This window comes from Microtus pennsylvanicus, chromosome 10 (assembly GCF_037038515.1).
Source record: "Microtus pennsylvanicus isolate mMicPen1 chromosome 10, mMicPen1.hap1, whole genome shotgun sequence".
Classification (NCBI taxonomy): Eukaryota; Metazoa; Chordata; class Mammalia; order Rodentia; family Cricetidae; genus Microtus; species Microtus pennsylvanicus.
Window position 1 is genome coordinate 54,896,625 of NC_134588.1, and position 18,677 is coordinate 54,915,301.

The window sequence follows — 18,677 nt, forward strand, 5'->3', positions numbered from 1 at the left end:
AGGGAAAGGTACCCTCTCATTATTTTGCATATTTATATGCAACTGTTCCAGCGCTTTTATTGAGATGAATTTTCCTGATTATGATAGCATCCTTGTTTTAACAGGTCAATTGTTATGAAATGCAAGGATTTAATTATGAAATCTCAATTTCATTCCAGTGCTCAACATGTTTATTCTTGTATCAATACCACATTGTCCTAACTATAGCCTAGGCACCATTTTGTTGGAAGGCCATGACTGTAGCAGTTGTAGCCAGCAGGGAAGCCATGGGCACATGGGTCTACTCCTCTCAGGTCTGAGCTGGGGCAAAGGTCAGGGAAGAGGTCTTGAGAACAGGAGCTTCTGAAGTCCCAAGTGTTCCAGTTGGCCGTGGCCAGTTTAGCCTGAGGTCATGGTACTCTAAACGTGATTTCAGGAATGAAAGCACGAGAAATCCCAGCCCAGACCACAGGCAATGCTCACGTTGAACACTGGTCCCTGACGTGAGGAAAACCAACAGATGGCAACCCTGAGAGCAGCGTTTGCCACGAGCTTCGGCCACACAGAGGTTCACTCAACTCACCTTCACTTGTCACCCAGCTCAGAGTCCTTCCTTATCCGTTCGGTCCGTGGGCCCCTCATCCTTTAACCCTTCATCTTATAACCTTAGCCCTGGCTTTCTCAAGTCAAAGGAGCATTACTGGATATCAGACTTAAAGTGGTCCTTTATCACCTGCACTAAACAGTCAGCTAAATCACCCTCAAATCAAGTCATATCCCTATTCTAACCCTAATAGCCATGCTACCCTAATCCTAATCCTCTTTTCAGTAGCAACTCCAACATGTGGCAGCACTGCCCTTTTCCTCCCGGATCTCCTTTCCCATAGCATCCCTTCTTTCCACTATTTTCCATTACAAATTATAGTTATTCAGGTCAAGGGACAGCTCTGGCTGGCCAAAGCTACTGCAGAACCTCTCTCCAGCCTTCTTCCGAGGCTCAGACTGAATTAATGACTAACTCCAAAGCAAGCAGCTTATTTCATAATTACAATGGTGGAGATGACTTTGTGTATGTGTGTGTGCACATGTGTGTGCATGTACATATGTGTGTGTCCATTGTGTGTACGTGTATGTATGTACATGTATGTGTGTTGTGTGTATGTGTATGTGTTGTGTGTATGTGTTGTGTGTATGTGTATGTGTTGTGTGTGCATATGCATGCATGTGTGCGTTGTGTGTATGTGTGTGTGTTATGTGTGTGCATGAGCATGCGTGTGTGTGCATGTGTGTATGTGTGTGTGTGTGTGTATTGTGGTGATGTCATGCTGAGGAACAGCTCCACATCCCTCAGAATCTCTGTGTTTGTGTAGCTAATGACAAGCCCCAGAGTGGCTCATCTCATCTCTACTTATCCTGGTTCACTTTTGGCTTCTTGAAATGGAGAGAGTGGCTTATATTGTACCAACAGATGCTGCTCTCAGAACCCACAGCCTCCTTTGTTGGCTCTGTCAGATTTCCCTGTAAAGGGCCCCATCACTATGTCTTTGTACAGAGCTTCAGTGGAGGGAGGGGGAGTTCTGTACCTGGGAACTTCCTCTCTTGCCTACCGTTTTCATTTCTCGACATGTGGAGTGGTACAGTTGCTTGTTCCTGGGCGACAGATTTTCATGCTCGTATTTTCTGGCCTATGGGGAAAGGGAACAGTTATGAGTGAGGAGAGGATAAGAAAGATACTCAGGGCAGAAAAAGAGTTAAAAACAGGGAGGGGGAACTTCCTTTCATAAAAATGAAATGGGTATTCTTATTTTAGCCGCTCTAGAGTGGCTGCTTAGTCTGGGATTTGCTGTACCTTTCAGCTTCAGAAAGGGCTTAAGCAGGAGGGAGCAACTACAGACAAGGTGGTGGCCCCGAAGCTGCTGTATACAGTGACAGAAATGCAAGGGCAGCTAGCACTGGGGATTAGGAAATAAAATACAGTAGGATCTCTGCCTTTTAGCCTGTGCATATGTGGCAGAAGGGCTGTGTTTCCCTACAGCCAGCACATTCCCCCATTTTTGAAACAAGTTTCACCAAGCGACCCGAGACCTTTTGACTCCATGAAGATTTTCCCATAAATCTTTCCGCAGTCCCTCTGAGCAGCGAGCATGAAGCCACAGCGGAACTAGAGCTGTATATGTGTTGTGAGCCCCTCGTTGGGAAAGCAAGGATGTGCCAACCAAGGCAAAGGGACAGCTAGTGGAAGGAGGATGGGACACCCTTCTGTTCCCTGTACAGACTGCTTTCTTTCTGACTTGCTGCAGAATGGGTGAGAGCCTCAGAGCATTTATACCTGAACAGAGGCCTCTAACATGCATGTCTGGAGAGGTTTCCTTAGGAGGCAGATGGGAGTTTGAATCTAAAATTACATTGGAGGTTTGATCTAGCACCTTCTGATGCACACTGGCGTCAGAGTAATGCGATTCACCCACAGAAAGTATAGAGCATAGGTGGGAAGAGCGCCACAAAGACAAGCAAACAAGACTGTCAACTTAAGCTTTCTCCTTCGGGTCAACCCATGTATGTCCTGACTCATTCCTGTTGCCCTGGGAGGTGTGGGAGACAGGAAAGGATGAACACATCTACCCAGCATGGTTAGTGTGCGCCGAAGGTGACCTTTGCCCACTGATCACAAGTACTTTCATCCTGAGAGGTACGTGGCGTTTGGAGTTTGAAGACTGAATACTACCAACAAAAGTTGGATTCTTCGGACAAATATTTAAAATATGCTTCGTCTTTATAGGACACGAGAAAAGATCAGCTCAGTATTAACATTGTGGGTTGGCAGGTGAGAGCATGGATGCGCATGGATAGACTCAATAATTTAAGAACCAATATTTCTTGTGAGGTCACTATATATGGAGTGGTGCCATATATAATACATAAATAATACAAAGTTCTCAGGAGGATGTGAAGACAATACAAATTCACTATTCATTAGGTACCCCTAGGTAAATAGGTAAATCTCGCGTTTAGCTGCTTGTGGTCCAGCAATTAGCATGCCCAAGCACCGCTGCTGTATTAGTTACCTTGCTTTGCACTAAGACAAAGCACCCAAAAGAAATGGGTAAGGAAAAGGTTTATTCTGTTTTTTGGGGGATTTCAGTTCATCACGGCTGGGGAGACAGAACAGAGTCATTTGATCCACAACAGCAAGAGATGTTGGTAGCAACAAGTTCTCATGACAGTGGACCAGGAAGCAGACAGCTCATGCAGAACCAGGGATAGGTATAACTCTCCAAGTGCTCTGACTTCCAGCTGGGACTGGCTTTCTAAAGGTTCCACAGCTTTCCCTGTGGTGCCATAAACTGGAGTACTGGACCCCAAACTTCTGGGGGATCACTTTAGAGTCAGACTCCAGCAGTGTCGATGGTTCTAGGACAGAAACAACTGCAGGAGACCCCAGTGAAGCTGGGGGTCACTGCTGAGTTCCCTGGGAGTAATAAGCAGAGGGGAGGGTCTGAGAAGAGGAACAGCTCAACAGATTTGGCACTTTTCCGGTACATGAGAAAAGGGGAAGGCACTGCAGGCCCAGAAAACAGTGTGCAAAACCTGGGAGAGTAACCAAGTAAATCATCCTTGGGGGTTAGAAAATTCTAGTTGCCTGGTGGGAGAAAGGCTTGGGTGAGAAGAGGGACTGGTCAGTAAGCTCTCTGTGTATGCTCCTTGGCTTTGAACTGAATCAGCTCTCTGCCATGTCTTCCCAGGCACTCAGAGGTGCTCTACGTTGTAGCTAAGGCTCCGCCATCCATTTCCCAGATTTCTGAGGTCTTCTGACCTCTCAAAAACTGCCACCCAGAGCATCAATGATATCTCTGGGACCTTAGAAAGAAAATAGGGAACAAAGAGAAGGGACATTGATGGTGGGTTGAGGTTTAAGAAGACTTGGATGGAGGGTAGCAGCTATGAGGAAATCTTTGGGCTGGCTCATTTGGAGTAGAAGCATCTGTATATTATCTTCTCTGTTATCAGTTACTCCCACATTTAAAGACTTCTTGCCACCTCATAGAATACTACGAGGCCATTCATGGGTTGGGATCAGAGTTGGTGGTAAGCCATGGGGCAAATATATTAGCGAAGTCTCCAAGGAGCAATTACTACCCACCCTGGCAATGCTTATATAGTTCCAGAACAATGGTAGCTATAATCTTTGACATCAAAAGGATTAAACTATTCTCTAGATTCTTGATCTGTCCTTGTTAATTCATTACCCTTTAAGGCACAGCTTTTACCCCACTGCTGTGATAAAATACACTGGTGAGCACAATGCAAGGGTTTCCTCTGGCCCACAATTCCAAGGTGCAGTCAGCCATGGCAGAGAGTCAAGATGACAGGGAACTGAAGCAGTTGGGGATACTGCATTAAGAGTCAGGAAGCAGAGTTTAGTGCATGCTTGCATGCTAGTGCTCCGTTTGGGATCCCCCCTCACAATCAGCAGGTCTCCCCATCTTTATTAACACAATGGGCAAACACGGTCTTCAGGTGATTCTAGATTCTGGCCAGTTGACAACATTAGCTCTCACCTTTCTCAGAAAGCCCACATCCTTCTCTGTCTTTTATCACCCTCTTAGATTGAGTTGGATGCCTACCTCTCTATTCCAGTATAGACTTGGTGAAACTTTCTTTGCAGTTTGATTTATTCAAAACAATCTTTTTGTTCCCACCACCAGCTAAGAGTTACTTAGCTGCAAGAACTATGCCTCGTACACTGTTCCTAAAGACTGTAATGGGCACAGGTATACAACCTAAATATTGAATGATGAGTTATTTGAATTAACAGATGCAAATATAGATATATAAAGATTGCTGTTACGACATTGTATCACAGAGATCTTACAGGACAGTAGTGTTATTCTTTGTGTAAGGTGCTGCAGAGAAGCACAGGCCAGGAGACTGAAGGGCTCCATTCTAGACTGAGTTCTGCTACTTGGGTGATGTCAGCCAATACTGAAAGTTCTCTGGGCCCCGCAGTCCCTCCTGATGGTCCCTGTGACCAAAAGGACAGAAGTGGATTGCTAACCCGCCACTTCAGTGCTTGAAGAGCGAAGCTAATCTTGGCCATGCCTCAGCTCGGACCCACAATCAGCCAGTCTTGCTTCCAAGAAGAGTTGCTCTATTCCTCTTTACTTGGAGGGTAAGTAGGCTCAGAGTTCCAGGAGGCAGCAGCACCAGGCAAATCTAAAGCTGACATAAACGATTTTGGATTCCATGTGCGAGAGGGCTCCTTTCCTTTGGTCATGCGCTCTATCCCAGCCATGGAACCAAGGTCTTTCCGACCTGCACCATCCCCACCTCACTCTCCTTCCTAAGGCTGGTATAGCAGAAGCAGCAGCAAGGGAGAGAGAACTGGCCAGGCTCAGCGCCAAGTTCCTGGTGATATCATCTCCCCAGTGAGAGACACTGAAATGTTAAAGTGTCTCTTGTTTCCTGAGCAGCTACCCTCGAGACAGCAGACAGAAGTAGTAACAGGAAGATGACAGCAACCTGTAAAAAGCCCAAAGAGGTGTAACCAGATGTCAACCAGCCCCCAGATGTTGAAGACTCCTCTTTATATTTCACAACTGTAAGATCTTATTTTAGGATAGTGTTTCCTGAGGTTCCTAAAATGTTGTTCAAGGCCCAAGATTTTGGCTTGATAAAGAACTTGAAGTTTATTTCATTCTTCCCATCCTTACACACACACACACACACACACACACACACACACACACACACACACCTGTTTACATAACAAAAACTGAAAATGTAAGTGCCAGATGGTGGTTTTAAAAATAGACAGCTTGATTTCGGGATAACGATAATTTGCCTACGTCCTTTCTGCCCTTCACCACATCTACTGCTTTCCCTTGCTTACTCCTGACTGAGCTGAAGGGAACTTTCTGGTTTACTCCTGACTGAGCTGACAGGGATCTTTCTGATTTACTCCTGACTTAGCTGACAGAGACCTTTCTGGTTTCCTCTCTCAAGTAAGCCACTGAGGAAACAGGAGCCACAAAGTCTAAGAGGCCTATCTGGTAACTCATTCGCTTAGGTGCAGAGGTAGAAAATTTTGTCTTTTTTTTTTATAAAAGGGTCAAAGACAGATTATTTCTTCCCCTCAGGGTAATAGTGGATCCTTAGAGTCTACTTGAGGGCATACTTGTCCAAATACCCTTTAAAGACGGAAAGGGTTGTCAGTTTACTGTTCCAGAAAACCCATAAAATAATTACAGCTTCCCCTCTACCTGAAAATATCCATGGTTGCCATGAAAGAGTAAGTACAAAAGTTTCCCCCACTATTCACTAGAAAAAAATATTAAACATACAATAAAGAACCAGGTATCTATTATCCAGATTTACTATTATTCAAATTTAAGTTCTGTGACCACCATCATTTTATAGCAATCAGACTCATTATTCTAAAATTGTTTTTATAGTTTCATGTTTGATAAATATAAACAGGAAAAGGACTTAGGACCATATGAGGTAGTTTTCTTGGTGGCCATGACTTTCACAATTTAGAATCAAGGAGAGATAGCTGCTGAAGAGATCTTAGTGGTGAGAAAATGGGATTCATCTTTTATTGTTTCCCAGCTCACCCTCTGATATTGAGCAATGGCTTCAGCCAAAGCTTTTTGTCACAGCCCTGCTAAAAGCAAAATAAATAATACTGTCATGTTTAATCTGACTTCATTAGGTCAGGAAAGCAAAGTCGGATCAAAGAGGGGAGAGCCAGTGGGGGAAGGCACTGAGAGCGGGAATCAGTGTGTAGCCTGCAAGTCCTGGCTAGCTCATACTCGGCCCCCACAGGTTGGCAGAGGAGGCTGAGAACCTCCAGGTGCCTTAGCCCAGTTCACCCATGCACTTCCTTTCCCTCAACATAGAGTAAGTGAGCTTCTGACACCTTCACAAGGTGAAATGCTAGACGAGTGTGGCTAGTGAAAATTCTGCTTGGTAAACATTTGAGGGAATGTTTAGGTTTCATTTCCTGCCTTCATTTGAAAGCTTTCCCCATTATCCACCCCCATGGGTATTGTTTTAGACCCCTCTCTCTCCATACATCCTATTCTTACTGTCTGCCGCCCACTCCCACTCCCAGACTGCCCTGCCTGTCTTTGCTCTCTGTCTGCTTCTGGCACACTCGTACCTGCAGCTGCTGCTTGGCCCCTGCAAGACAAGTGCGGAATGCTCCTGTGGAATGTGAGAGTTCAAATTGTGCCCCTTGACTCTTGATGGAGAAGAGGAAGGGAGCCCGGTGTCGGAACCTTTGCACCTATAACAGTGCCCAGGGCCTCTGGTTGGCATCACAGTGATTAGCAGTTTCTTGGCAGGTCCCTGGCTTAGGGACAAAGAAGAATATCCAGTGTCCACAAAACATTCCACTCCCTTGAGGCACCACATAGCTTCTGTCTGGGAAGGAGCAGCTGCTGAGCCTGCATACATGAGGCAAGGATTGGTAGCTCATAGCATACTCTGGAGGTCTGACTTCAGGCACTGCATGGTGCCTAACAGAACAAGGATCCTAGACTCCTCAGAGACCCTTCCAACCTTTCTCTCACACACAGCAGTGAAGGGACAGACCCTAATAAGACGAAAATGAGGGCAAACCCCATGGATTTCTCACTGTTGCTGGAAGCAGGGCTTTTGGGATTCCTCTTAGGTCTGCCCAGAGATTGGTCTTTCAGAACTACTGTTGGTCAGGCTGCTGAAGGTTGTTGCTCCTAACTGCTCCCTAGTGGCCAGACACTAGTATTGCATACACCAAATGCTAGGCACCGCGAGAGGAAGGCTTCTAGTCGTCTTCAGGAAAGCCACGGGGTGCATCGGTGTCTTAGTGTCTAGGCTGTGCACTGAGACGCTGAGCAGACAGACCTCTGCCGAGTGGAACAGGCAGCTGAGAGCAGATGAGAGCTTGTCTAAATAGCTTAGATTTGGGGGCGTGAAAGCTTCTTGTCTGTGGTCAGTCTCTGCTCCCTTCTCTCCCCTCATCAGGCTGTCATAGCAGCCTGGCTAGTTCAGGATGTGAGGGGGACTAGTGGAATGTCTGCTCACAGTTCGTGGCTTTATGGGTTGGCTGTGCTCTGGCTGGGCACAGCAGCCTTGCTCCCCTTCCATGGAGCTCTGACTGACTCTTGGGTATTCTTCAAGCATTTCCTGCACTCTCAGGCTCCACATCTTTCTGATATTCCGTCCTTTCCCTGAATCTCTTTTGCTCTTTCTCTAAACTGGCTCAGGATTATAGGTGTAAATGTGTTACCTTCAAGCCATGCAGGCTCCACTTCCTCCCTTTCTCCGCACCCCTCCCAGCCTGGAGTGACCATCCCTACTTCCATGTCAAGCACTTTGCGCCACTCTCTGATATTTCCGTATCGCAGACTCATCTCATCTAGCTTGCCCCTGCTGAATTTCTGTGGGCTGCAAACGAGCTACTCATTTCTGTATCATGTTAGAATAAATAAAAAGCGTTCAGTTAGCATTCAGGGACTGACATGAGGGCTCCTAATAATTGTTGCTTATGGTAACTGAGCGCATACTACGTGCTGGGCACTTGGCCAAGTGCTAAGGGAACTCTCCCTCAGGCACGACCTTGCAAGAGCCCCGAGAATGCCTACAGCCTTACAAGTGAAAGAATCCCTAAAGTCACCAGGTGTGTCCTTCCTCCCTCTGCAAGTGCTGACAGCTCCAGCACCTCGGCTCAGATGCCTCTGCGCCACACAGCGACTCGAGGGGCCACCAGCAATCAGCTGTATGGGATTTCTGCGGGAGGAGGGGAAGTGTGGGAGTTTTAAACAGAAAGCCCCACAGGTGTAGGGATTAGTTTGGGGAAGACAGCCATAATTCCTGGGGGCCGGGAAGAGGCTGGGTTAGTGTCTGTAGAAACCAGAAACGATCTCATTAGATGCCGAGATGCCGTCTCTGAAGGGCTTCTGGCAGACTCTTCCATAATTTCTGCTTTCCCTTTCTGGCATTTCTAACATTATTTATTTTTAGTTATAGCATACTGGAATACTAAAATACTTGAGTCAGGGTAAGAACAAATAAAACCTGGTTTTATTTGTGGTGATACAAATTCATGTAATTAAACAGATAAATATTCATTGAGCACTGATGATGTGCCAGGCACAGACTCTTGTTAAGGCGACAGGAAATACATTCACAGTCTATATTAGGGATCAATGAAAAGATATAGTGTTCACAAAACATTCTACGCTCGAGGCAAGACAACAGTGGGATTCAATTAAAACAATCTGAGTACCTTCAATATGACATCTGGAACCTGAAGCAAATTTGGCAAATCCATATCCTTCTTGGATAAAGTCAGAACAGTGGCAGAGGCATGATATCTGAGTGATGAAAGCAAAAGGAAGTTAGAATCAGAGTCTCCAAGCCATGGAGGTCCCAGCTGTTTCAGAGACACGGCTTGGGGACTTGCACTGCCTCCTGCTCCAGTTCTATAGTTCTGCATAGCTCGGGCCATCAAGACTCAGGCCATGCAGGCTCAGGTCATGGCGGCTCAGGCCATGGAGCACTCCCATATACACTCAGTCCTCTTAGGCCACTTTGGCTTCTCTCTCTCTCTTTCTGTCTCTCTCTCTGTCTCTCTCTCTCTCAAACTAACCAACTACAGTCCTAGATGGAATACAAGCAAATCAGGGAAAGATCGCCCCTGGAAGCAAAAAGTGCACGGGATGAAATGCACCTTAGGTTTCTTCTTCAACGTGTCTGCATGGCTGTGAAATCTTTAACAAAGACCAAGAACGAATCCTTTCATGCCTAGCTGGGCTGCCTGGACTTTATGCCCCTGCACACTCAAACAATTTCCCTCTTTCCCCCACAGGCTATCTGTCACTGGCACATTCCTCCCAGCTGTTAGGTGACATGGAGATATGGCAGGGCCACACCAGTTGTCTCCGCAGGATTCCCTAGCCTCCCACTGTTAGGGGTTGAGGCCTTGGTGTGGGGGTGGTGAGACACTGGGCATGCCCCAGCCATCCAAGGAATGGAAACAGGGAGTGCTGTGCCCTGCCAAGAACACCGCTCTTCTTCAGGGAGAAGGACTCCATTGTTCATTGTTCATGTGAAGGAGCGTGGGGCTCATCAAGTAGCCATTGTTTCATTTTCCTGCCACCTCCCTGGTCCTGGGGGGGGGTGAGCTGATGTGAGTTCCTCCACAGGCTTCTCAGCTATGGGAATGGGCTGCCTCGGATTTATTATCCCAAAAGTGACCAGGAAAGACAAGAAGGCCAGGTCAGTCCTGCTTCAGCACACGATAATCTCTCATTAACAGGACCTCTGTGTCCTGAGCAGATTTGGGCAGTGAGTGTGGTTCCAGCACAGTCGGGCCAAGCTGGGAGAGTGGTCCTGGGAGGAAGTGGCTTTGTACAGGCCCTTCCCCATCACTTCCTGGGGTCTTACAGGCCTCACCTCCATCCTCATACCTGCGTTTCCAGAGTGTTTTTGAAGCTGGAATGTTCTGAGATGCATTTCACTAAACATTCCTTTACCTTTTCTAAACCATTCTATTGGATCTGCCTGTCCAAGGGAACATAATACTTTGAGTGCTTTCAACTATTCCCCCAAGGGGTTAGAGAAGTCACTGCCAAACAAATATTCTGGGACCTGAAACTCCAGACAAATGAAGAGTTTCTGTCCTTATAGACAGCTAAACATCAATTTTCGTCTTTCTGTTCCCAATAAGCTATGTTCCTGCCCTATCCTCTGAGAGCTGAGGGCACTGCACAGGTCCCGTCCAGCCCGAGATTGGTGAGGTAAGTAGACTCATTTCTCCAAGCAGAGATTGAGATTGCTGCTTCCGTCTTAGAACATGACTGAGAAGAATTTCTCTTACTGCCATATGGAGCATCTAATCACTAAATGTGGCCAAAATGTGGTCAGCAGAGGAGGGGGCGGGGGTTAACTTATTAGGTGTCAAGCACTAGCAACGGAACATTTCCAGATTTTAGGAAACCCAGCATATCTGGGCCCCAGACTCACACATCAGAGGCAACACTGACTCAGGCAGAGGGCAGGATGTCACCTTTGGTCAGTTCTCCCATTCATTGCCACCTCTACCTGACCAGCCTCAGTGTGGCCTCCGTGTGACTGTCACCAGCATGTGAACTAATGACATAGCACAGTTTAAAAAGATGAGTTGTCATTACTCACGATGATTCTTGAGGTATGTCAGCCCTTAATACGTATATTACTTTGTTACTTCTGAAGCAAACCTTTGACTTATTGAACCTTTGATTGCTCATGCCAGATAAACACACACACACACACACACACCTGAACAATAGGCACTCAAGCGTTTGCTTTGAAGATACACAAACCCCTCTATCAGTTTGTTGAGAATTATTTTAACGTGCAGACAAAGGGACGGCCCTACTGCAGTGATGTGTTTACAGACTTAAGAATGCACGACAATGATCAACAGGAAAGAAAGCTCTCGCAAAGTATGCTTGTCCTAGCTACGACAAGCCTATGAATCAGCCTCTGTGCCTTCCTTGCTTATCCCCCGATGCCTTCTTCCTCTCCTTCCATCATATCTCAACCTACCTTTCTTCCCCCAGAGCAGCCACTTATCATCACACCTAGGGACAATTTCATTACGAAAAGGGGCAGCGATTAATGAAGAACCTAATTATTTTAAATGGAAGCTGAAATGCCCCCTACATTTAAATCCTCAGTTTTCAGAGACAGAAATATGCTCTGTATTGATTTTGGGCGTGCGGTAGGGTGGGGTGGGAGACTCATGAAACTGGAGAAGGCCCCAAGTAAAAAACAGCAGCTACTCCTCTTTAAAGACAGGATGTTATAGCTCTAGACTTTTGATAATTGACAGTTTGAAGACTGGAAACTAAACCAGGGGAGGAAAATGTGGAAGTATTTTGAGAGATAGTGTCTAGGTTTGAATAGTGGAGTCAGGAAGGAAGGTTATGTGGGTCTCATTTCCTCTAGCAAGGCCTTTACATAGCATAAGCTTTGTCCGAGAACTCCAGAGGCATTTCTGATTTCCACGACTTGACCCGGTTCCTCCAGTGATCACATGCACCTCTCCCCCTTGAGGAGACGCCCACTGAGGTCCCCCGAAGCTGGGCCTTACCTTCCAGGGATGCTGAGCACCAGAGGCTTGTTTACCAGGCTGGCCTCACTAAGCCAAGGAACCTTGTCGAATTTTGGAACAAAGGCCTAAAGAGAAAGGGGAAGAGACAATTTTGCAGAGGTTATCACACTTAGGAAAAATAAAGATAAATCTTAAAAGAGGACACAGGGCTGGAGAGATGGCTCAGCGGTTAGAAGCACTCTCTCCTCTTTGAGACAACCCAAGTTCAGTTCTTAATTCACTCCTATCAGCTCACAATTGCCTGTGACTATAGCTGCAGGGGACCTAGAACCTTTCTATGGCCTCCACAGGTACCTACTTTTAGGAGCACATGCCTACACACAGAAGCATGTGCAGATAAAATTAAAAATATTAAAACAGTTATAACACTTGACTAGTGCTGGCAGGACAATAAGCAAAGTGAGCTACTAGCAACCACACAGCAATCAACATTCGACAAGGCATTTTTACACCCGAGTCTTTCCACCACCCCGTAAGTGGCCAAGAACAATTACGTGCCCTTTCTGGTTTACAAACCAAGAGTTCAAAGTGAAAATAGTGCTACCTCCTCAAAGCGACACAGTTAATAATGGGTTCATGCTTTCTGACTTTCGTGTCCACTATATCCTGTAATCTATATATTTTCAGCTCTCTGTACTTACACCTATTCATAAATTCTTTAATATTTCCAGCAATCTCTTGTCCTGATCTTCTAGCCATGTTTTCAGACCCCAGGCACTCCACCCTCTTTTTTAGGTGGCAAAGTCTAGTAAAGAATCGAGCCTTGGAATCATCCACATTTGGGTATTTGATCTAGTTGCAATTAATATCTAGCTGCTTGACTTTGGACAAATATAAACGTATGATCACATCGTCTCTGTGAAGACCAGTGCCCAGAAAGCTCCATGAGATCTGAGATATGCTTTCTCTGTGTAGTTACTGAGGTCTCTACCATAGCTCCAGGAGCCCGGGCTGTCACCTGTACCTGTAGGAAGGTTTGAATGCATGGAAAGTCCCTTAGCTGAGGCCTGACAATCACACAAGTTCAACAACTGAGGTTGTTATCCCTCTTCCACGGCCCAGAATCTATCCCTGGCTTCTCCTCCCTTGGAGCCCCCAAAGCGCATCCCAGACTTTGAGCAGATCTCCGGAAGAGGAGCCGCCAGTAGAGGGCAGCAGCGTCTCCGTACCGGACGCTTGGGCGGTGGAGACCTGTCTACCCGGAAGTGCTCCTCCACAGAAGTACCCTCCAACCCCGCGTCCCGGATGTAGAAATCGCTGGGCGACTGCCCATTTCAGTCGTGCACCCCTAGGAGCTCGGTGCAGGTGGGTTCCGGCTTCCTTCACGTCGGGCCGGTCCCGCCGAGCCGAGGCTGGGAGAGGGGCCGCGGCAGCGAGCGGGGCAGGCCGGTTGGGTGAGTGGCAGCACCAGACCGGACCATTCTCCGTCTGGTGACGCGGACCCCTCAAACCTAGAAGTCCCTGTGCGTGAGGGTAGATTCCAGGGTGTCTGGCTTTGGGAGCAAAATTCTAGCCTGGTCTCCATGGAATAAAGACGGTCCGGCAGGAGGTTTCTTTTTTCTTTCTCATTTGCTGAATGACTTTCATGTTTCTGACTCTTGAGTTTTCCTTGCTGTTTCAGTTAAGTAAGGTGATTTAACACTGAAGGATGGTAAGCTCAGCTAATGAACAAGGGAGGTTTGAGTTCTTGGTTTGGGCTAAAACTGTAGATATCATACTCTTCCGTATGGTGCAGATTATTGTTGTCATGAGGCCGACAACTTACTCCGATGCCTTTGGGAACCTGGTAACAGCTTTGGATTCTGTCCCTGTCTATTTGCATAACTTGCAAATACAATCATGCAAAAATAGTACATAGCTTAGGTGTATGAATGCCAGAGTTAAGACTGTTAGAGGAGATAACGAGAAGCACGAACTTTGATAGTGGACTTTTGTTGGAATTCTGGCTCCACTTTGTTACCCTGGGACAAAAATACCCAACCAATGTGAAACTCAGCTGTTTTACTAGGTAAAGTGTGACGGGTACTAACTTGTAAGGTCGTGACGGTTAAATGATAACTTTAGCGTTCTGAATCAGTGATGTTATGCAGATATCAATTGTGAAGATCATATTTTAAAACTTGAGGTGTGATTTTTAATGCCTCAAATTAGGTCACCGTGCACAATTGATTTAGGCTTTCAGTAGACTGAGTTGTTTTGATTGTAATGGAATCCTACCATGACCTTCCCAGGCCTTCATGTATTCACAGATCTCTCTTTTTCTAGGAATTCAGCCGAGTTGTTCCTCACAGAACAAACCCATCTATTGCAGGCCTAGCCTGAATCGCAGCCTTTGTAAACAAGAAAGAAACAAGCGCCTGTAGGGCAACAAGCATGGCATTTCCAGAGAGGTGTTAATTTGCAGCTTTGTCGAGAGCTAGACTCGCTTGGACTTCTCTGAGGGAGACTGAACCGGCCTGGACTCGGGGAGAGGATGAGATAATGTGCGCTCAACATGTCACGGACACCAAAGAAGTCAAGTGGCAGAAGGTTTTGTATGAGCGGCAGCCCTTCCCTGATAATTATGTCGACCAAAGATTCCTGGAAGAACTCCGGAAGAACATCTACGCCCGGAAATACCAGTACTGGGCTGTGGTGTTCGAGTCCAGCGTGGTGGTCCAGCAGCTCTGCAGTGTCTGTGTTTTTGTGGTGATCTGGTGGTACATGGATGAGGGGCTTCTGGCCCCCCAGTGGCTCTTTGGGACTGGGCTGGCATCCTCACTGCTTGGGTATATTTTATTTGATCTCATCGATGGAGGCGATGGACGGAAGAAGAGCGGGCGGACCCGGTGGGCTGACCTGAAGAGTACTTTGGTCTTCATTACTTTCACTTACGGTTTTTCACCCGTGCTGAAGACCCTGACGGAGTCTGTCAGTACTGACACCATCTACGCCATGTCCGTTTTTATGCTGTTAGGCCATCTCATCTTCTTTGATTACGGTGCCAATGCCGCGATTGTATCCAGCACACTGTCCTTGAACATGGCCATCTTTGCCTCTGTTTGCCTGGCTTCACGTCTCCCCCGGTCACTGCACGCCTTCATTATGGTGACATTTGCCATCCAGATTTTTGCACTGTGGCCCATGTTACAGAAGAAACTGAAGGCATATACCCCACGAAGCTATGTAGGGGTCACCCTGCTTTTTGCATTTTCAGCTTTTGGGGGTCTTTTGTCCATTAGTGGTGTGGGAGCCATACTCTTTGCCCTCCTACTGATTTCCATTTCATGTCTTTGCCCTTACTACCTCATCCGCCTGCAGCTCTTTAAGGAAAATATTCACGGGCCTTGGGATGAGGCTGAAATTAAAGAAGACTTGTCTAGGTTTCTTAGCTAAGCTGGGGACCTTCATTGCAGTATTAAGAAAGCTGAAAGACTTAGAACCTAACCAGTATAACATTTAAAGGCAGAGTTCCACTCTTGAAGCAGAGGGCTGTTCTGGGTGGTATAACAGAGATCAGAAGAAAGCAGTTTTTAACCAAGGGCTTAGTGAAGGTGTTTGTTCTTCAGTTATTTTGTGAAAAAGCTTTCTGGTGCCATCATGAATTATTGTCCCTCTTTATTCCTTGTAACAAATAATGTAATGAGGGTTCTGCTTATTAAAAAAGTAACACCCGTTGAATTGTCTCGTATTAAAAAATACCTGTATTTATGTGTATATGAGAGAGAGTGTGTGTATGTGTGTGTGTGTGTGTGTGTGTGTGTGTGTGTGTGTTCTCTTTCCAGAATGCATGTCCTAGACATTCAACTCAGGCCTTGGCAGCAAATGTCTTTACCAGCGGGGCCAGCACACTGGCCCTATCTCATGGTTTTTCTGAAAGCGTAAGACAGAAAGTGGAATAAAGAGTAGTAGGTGTGTGTAACCAGTTATCGAGCCTTTTCTGTACACTAGGGGCCACCTTTATATATCTAGGGCCCGAATTTGAGAGTCCAGGATGGTGGTCTCTGGTTGTCCAATACCACAGAAGTCGTTTTAGTTCTTAGCGGATCGTACACATAGCCAGTCAAGGAGAGTGACGTGTCACAGAAACACAATGCTAGAGACATTGAGAGAAGCTGGAGAGAGTTCATCTGAAACCATTAGGCAACAAGAGGTGACGTTTACTCTTGGAGGATGGCTGGTGAAAGCCCTTAAGAGCAGAAAAGTGATGTCAGCAAGAACTGGAAGTGATGGAGCGAGCAGCTGTGTCCAGGAGGGCAGCTGCTACTGCTCCCAAAGTGATTGCTTCTCCTCAGTCTGGGCTTCATGCCTGTGGAATTTCTGAAAAAAATGAATACTTCGATAGCTGTGAATATGCTTTCTATTGTGGAATGAGCCTTGTAAGCTGTCTTAAATTTAATCCAGGTTACAAGCACATTTGCACAAAACATGACTACATTTGATGCCATATCTGTTAGCCACGGCACAAAGGTGGGAACGTGATAGGGATTTAGAGTTACAGACATCTGGAGGAGGAAAGAAGGCTAGAGGAGAATTGAATGGTTCAGCTTGTTGATACAGTCACTTGGGCTCTCTGTAGCCTGCTATGAGCAATCCAGTTTGTCTAAAGATGGGGCAAGCTGTGACGTCTTGAGTTAGCTGATTATTCAGCTCTCAGTTTTCATCTTTAAGAATTGTGGCAATTAGATGAGCTGTGTGTGAAGTGTACTAGTGCTGAATATCTCAATTGCAAAATTCTGAAACCAAAAATGTTCCAAAATCGTAAAGGTTTTGAGCATCAGTGTTATACCCTGTGAAAAATTCTACATTCTATACATTCTACACTGGGCATGAAATCTTCATGCCCAAATTTTTTAAGAAACATAAAATTGTCTTCATGCTGTATATAAGGTGTACATAAAATAAGAGAATTTTGTATTTGGATAGGTTCCACTCTTAAGCTATCGTTTTACGTAAAAAATTCAAAATTCGAGGAAAGAAAAGTCCAACATATTTCTGGTCCTGAGCACATTGGATAAGGCACTCCGGGTGTGTCATGATAATTGGAATGTAGGGAAATTTGCAGAGGCCTGTGGCACAAAGTGAATCAGGTTCTTTCCAGAGTGGCTGGCCCCAGCTGTGAGAGCTCACGTACTGCTACTGTCCTCTGCTGAAAGTCATTCCAGCTTAGAAAGCGAGAGAGCAGCACGCTGTGCAGTGATGCTTCCTGGTTTTCTGATTTTTCACAAATGTCTTGAAAAGGTTTTGAACTAAAGTCTGCAGCTACCATCCCATTCTTTTCCTGATGTTTGCTGTGATTGGTGAAGATTGTTTCACGATAAAAACAAAAGTGAGCGATTGTCTGCCAAGATCATTTACACCATTTTCTGAAACTTAAGGGCCCTTGGTGATGGCGGAAAAAGGAAGCAGGAACTGCCGCATGGAGCCAGCCCCAAAGCATCCATCCACTGTAATGGACTGCGCATTTTGTGCCTTGACAATGGCCCAAATTGTTCCATAGTCCACATCAATGGATGGTAGGTGGATGTAGCAAAGAACTGTGAAGGCTGTGGTGTGCGTCATGTTTTAATACGTTGACTTATCTGAATAGGTTTCCAGTTGTCAGCTTTAGGAAACTCATGGCCGTGGACAGAACACTTCCAAAGACTGAACCACTTTGAAGAATAGTGGGGCGAATGAATATGTCTGCTGTTTTTTTAGCTCTTTTTGGTGACTTTTATTTGGACCCACCCAGAACTCCATATTACTCATATTTGTGGTCCTAGAAAGTCAGTGTGGAGGTGATGGGGGATGGAGAGTTTGGGGTGCCCTTGAATATGAGGGAGAAGGTGCAGCAGAGACTGTGTACTAATGGAGCTGTAGGAAGAAGTGGTACCTGTGGTAGTTTGAATGGAATTGGCCCTCATAATCTCATAGGGAGTGGCACTATTAGGAAGTATGGCTTTGTTGGAGTGCATATGGCTTTTTTGGAAGAAGTGTGTCACTGTGGGGACGGTCTTGGGGTTTCCTATGAATAGGATCCCACCCAGTGTCTCAGTTGACTTCCTGTTGCATGCAAGTGTAGAACTCTTAGCTACTCCAGTACCAGGTCTGCCTGCATGCCGCCATGCTCCCTACCCTGGTGATAATGGACTGAACCTCTGAAACTACAAGCAAGCCCCCTCAATTAAATGTTTTCCTTATAAGAGTTGCCATGGTCATGCTGTTGCTTCACAGCAAGAGAAACCCCAACTAAGACAGTGCCACAAGCAGAATCCAGGGTAGGTAGTATCATGTGTTCCAAAGGGACCTAATGCATTCTGGTGGTGGACAGAAGCACAGGATAAAATGGATTGTAAATGACAGGGATTGAGGTCACAGAGAGCATACTATGTATTGCAGTATCCTGTACTCAGCGGCAAACTCAGGGACTTTCCAAAGGAGGTAAGCTAAGATACTATATATAAGTACTAGGAAACCTTGTATGCAAGTGAAGTCTAAAAACTGGCAGTAGTTTGGAGGCTGAGCATGGAAAGCCCTTGTGGAAATACTGGAGAAAAGTGGGGGTCTGGATGGAGAGTATGGCAATGGGCATGGG

General features: G+C 46.1%; 2 protein-coding genes across 4 annotated transcripts in view; one reads left to right on the plus strand and one right to left on the minus strand.

The window, feature by feature from the left end:
- C10H1orf105 (chromosome 10 C1orf105 homolog) overlaps positions 1-13,234 on the minus strand; it is a 28,412-nt gene extending 15,178 nt beyond the window's left edge. The window contains exons 1-4 of the mRNA XM_075988404.1: positions 13,086-13,234; positions 12,101-12,186; positions 9,251-9,338; positions 1,587-1,664 (exon numbers count right to left, since the gene is read on the minus strand). Of these exons, the coding sequence (XP_075844519.1) occupies positions 1,587-1,664; positions 9,251-9,295 (123 nt within the window). The 5' untranslated portion in view covers positions 9,296-9,338; positions 12,101-12,186; positions 13,086-13,234. The remainder of the gene's footprint in view (positions 1-1,586; positions 1,665-9,250; positions 9,339-12,100; positions 12,187-13,085) is intronic.
- Positions 13,235-13,356: 122 nt separating this feature from the next.
- Positions 13,357-15,781, plus strand: Pigc (phosphatidylinositol glycan anchor biosynthesis class C). Of its 3 annotated transcripts, none has more exons than XM_075988402.1 (2): positions 13,357-13,426; positions 14,387-15,781. In XM_075988402.1, exon 2 carries the CDS (start codon positions 14,603-14,605, stop codon positions 15,494-15,496), a length of 894 nt encoding a protein of 297 aa, XP_075844517.1. In that variant the 5' UTR covers positions 13,357-13,426; positions 14,387-14,602; the 3' UTR covers positions 15,497-15,781. The 3 variants fall into 3 exon arrangements, with proteins under 3 accessions (XP_075844517.1, XP_075844516.1, XP_075844518.1); XM_075988401.1 differs by having other exon boundaries at positions 13,369-13,515; XM_075988403.1 differs by lacking the exon at positions 13,357-13,426 and adding an exon at positions 13,564-13,584.
- The last annotated feature ends 2,896 nt before the right edge of the window (positions 15,782-18,677 follow it).

Excerpts from the sequence above, each read along its gene's own strand:
- Pigc (XM_075988402.1), top strand. The coding sequence starts at position 14,603 with ATGTGCGCTCAACATGTCACGGACACCAAAGAAGTCAAGTGGCAGAAG.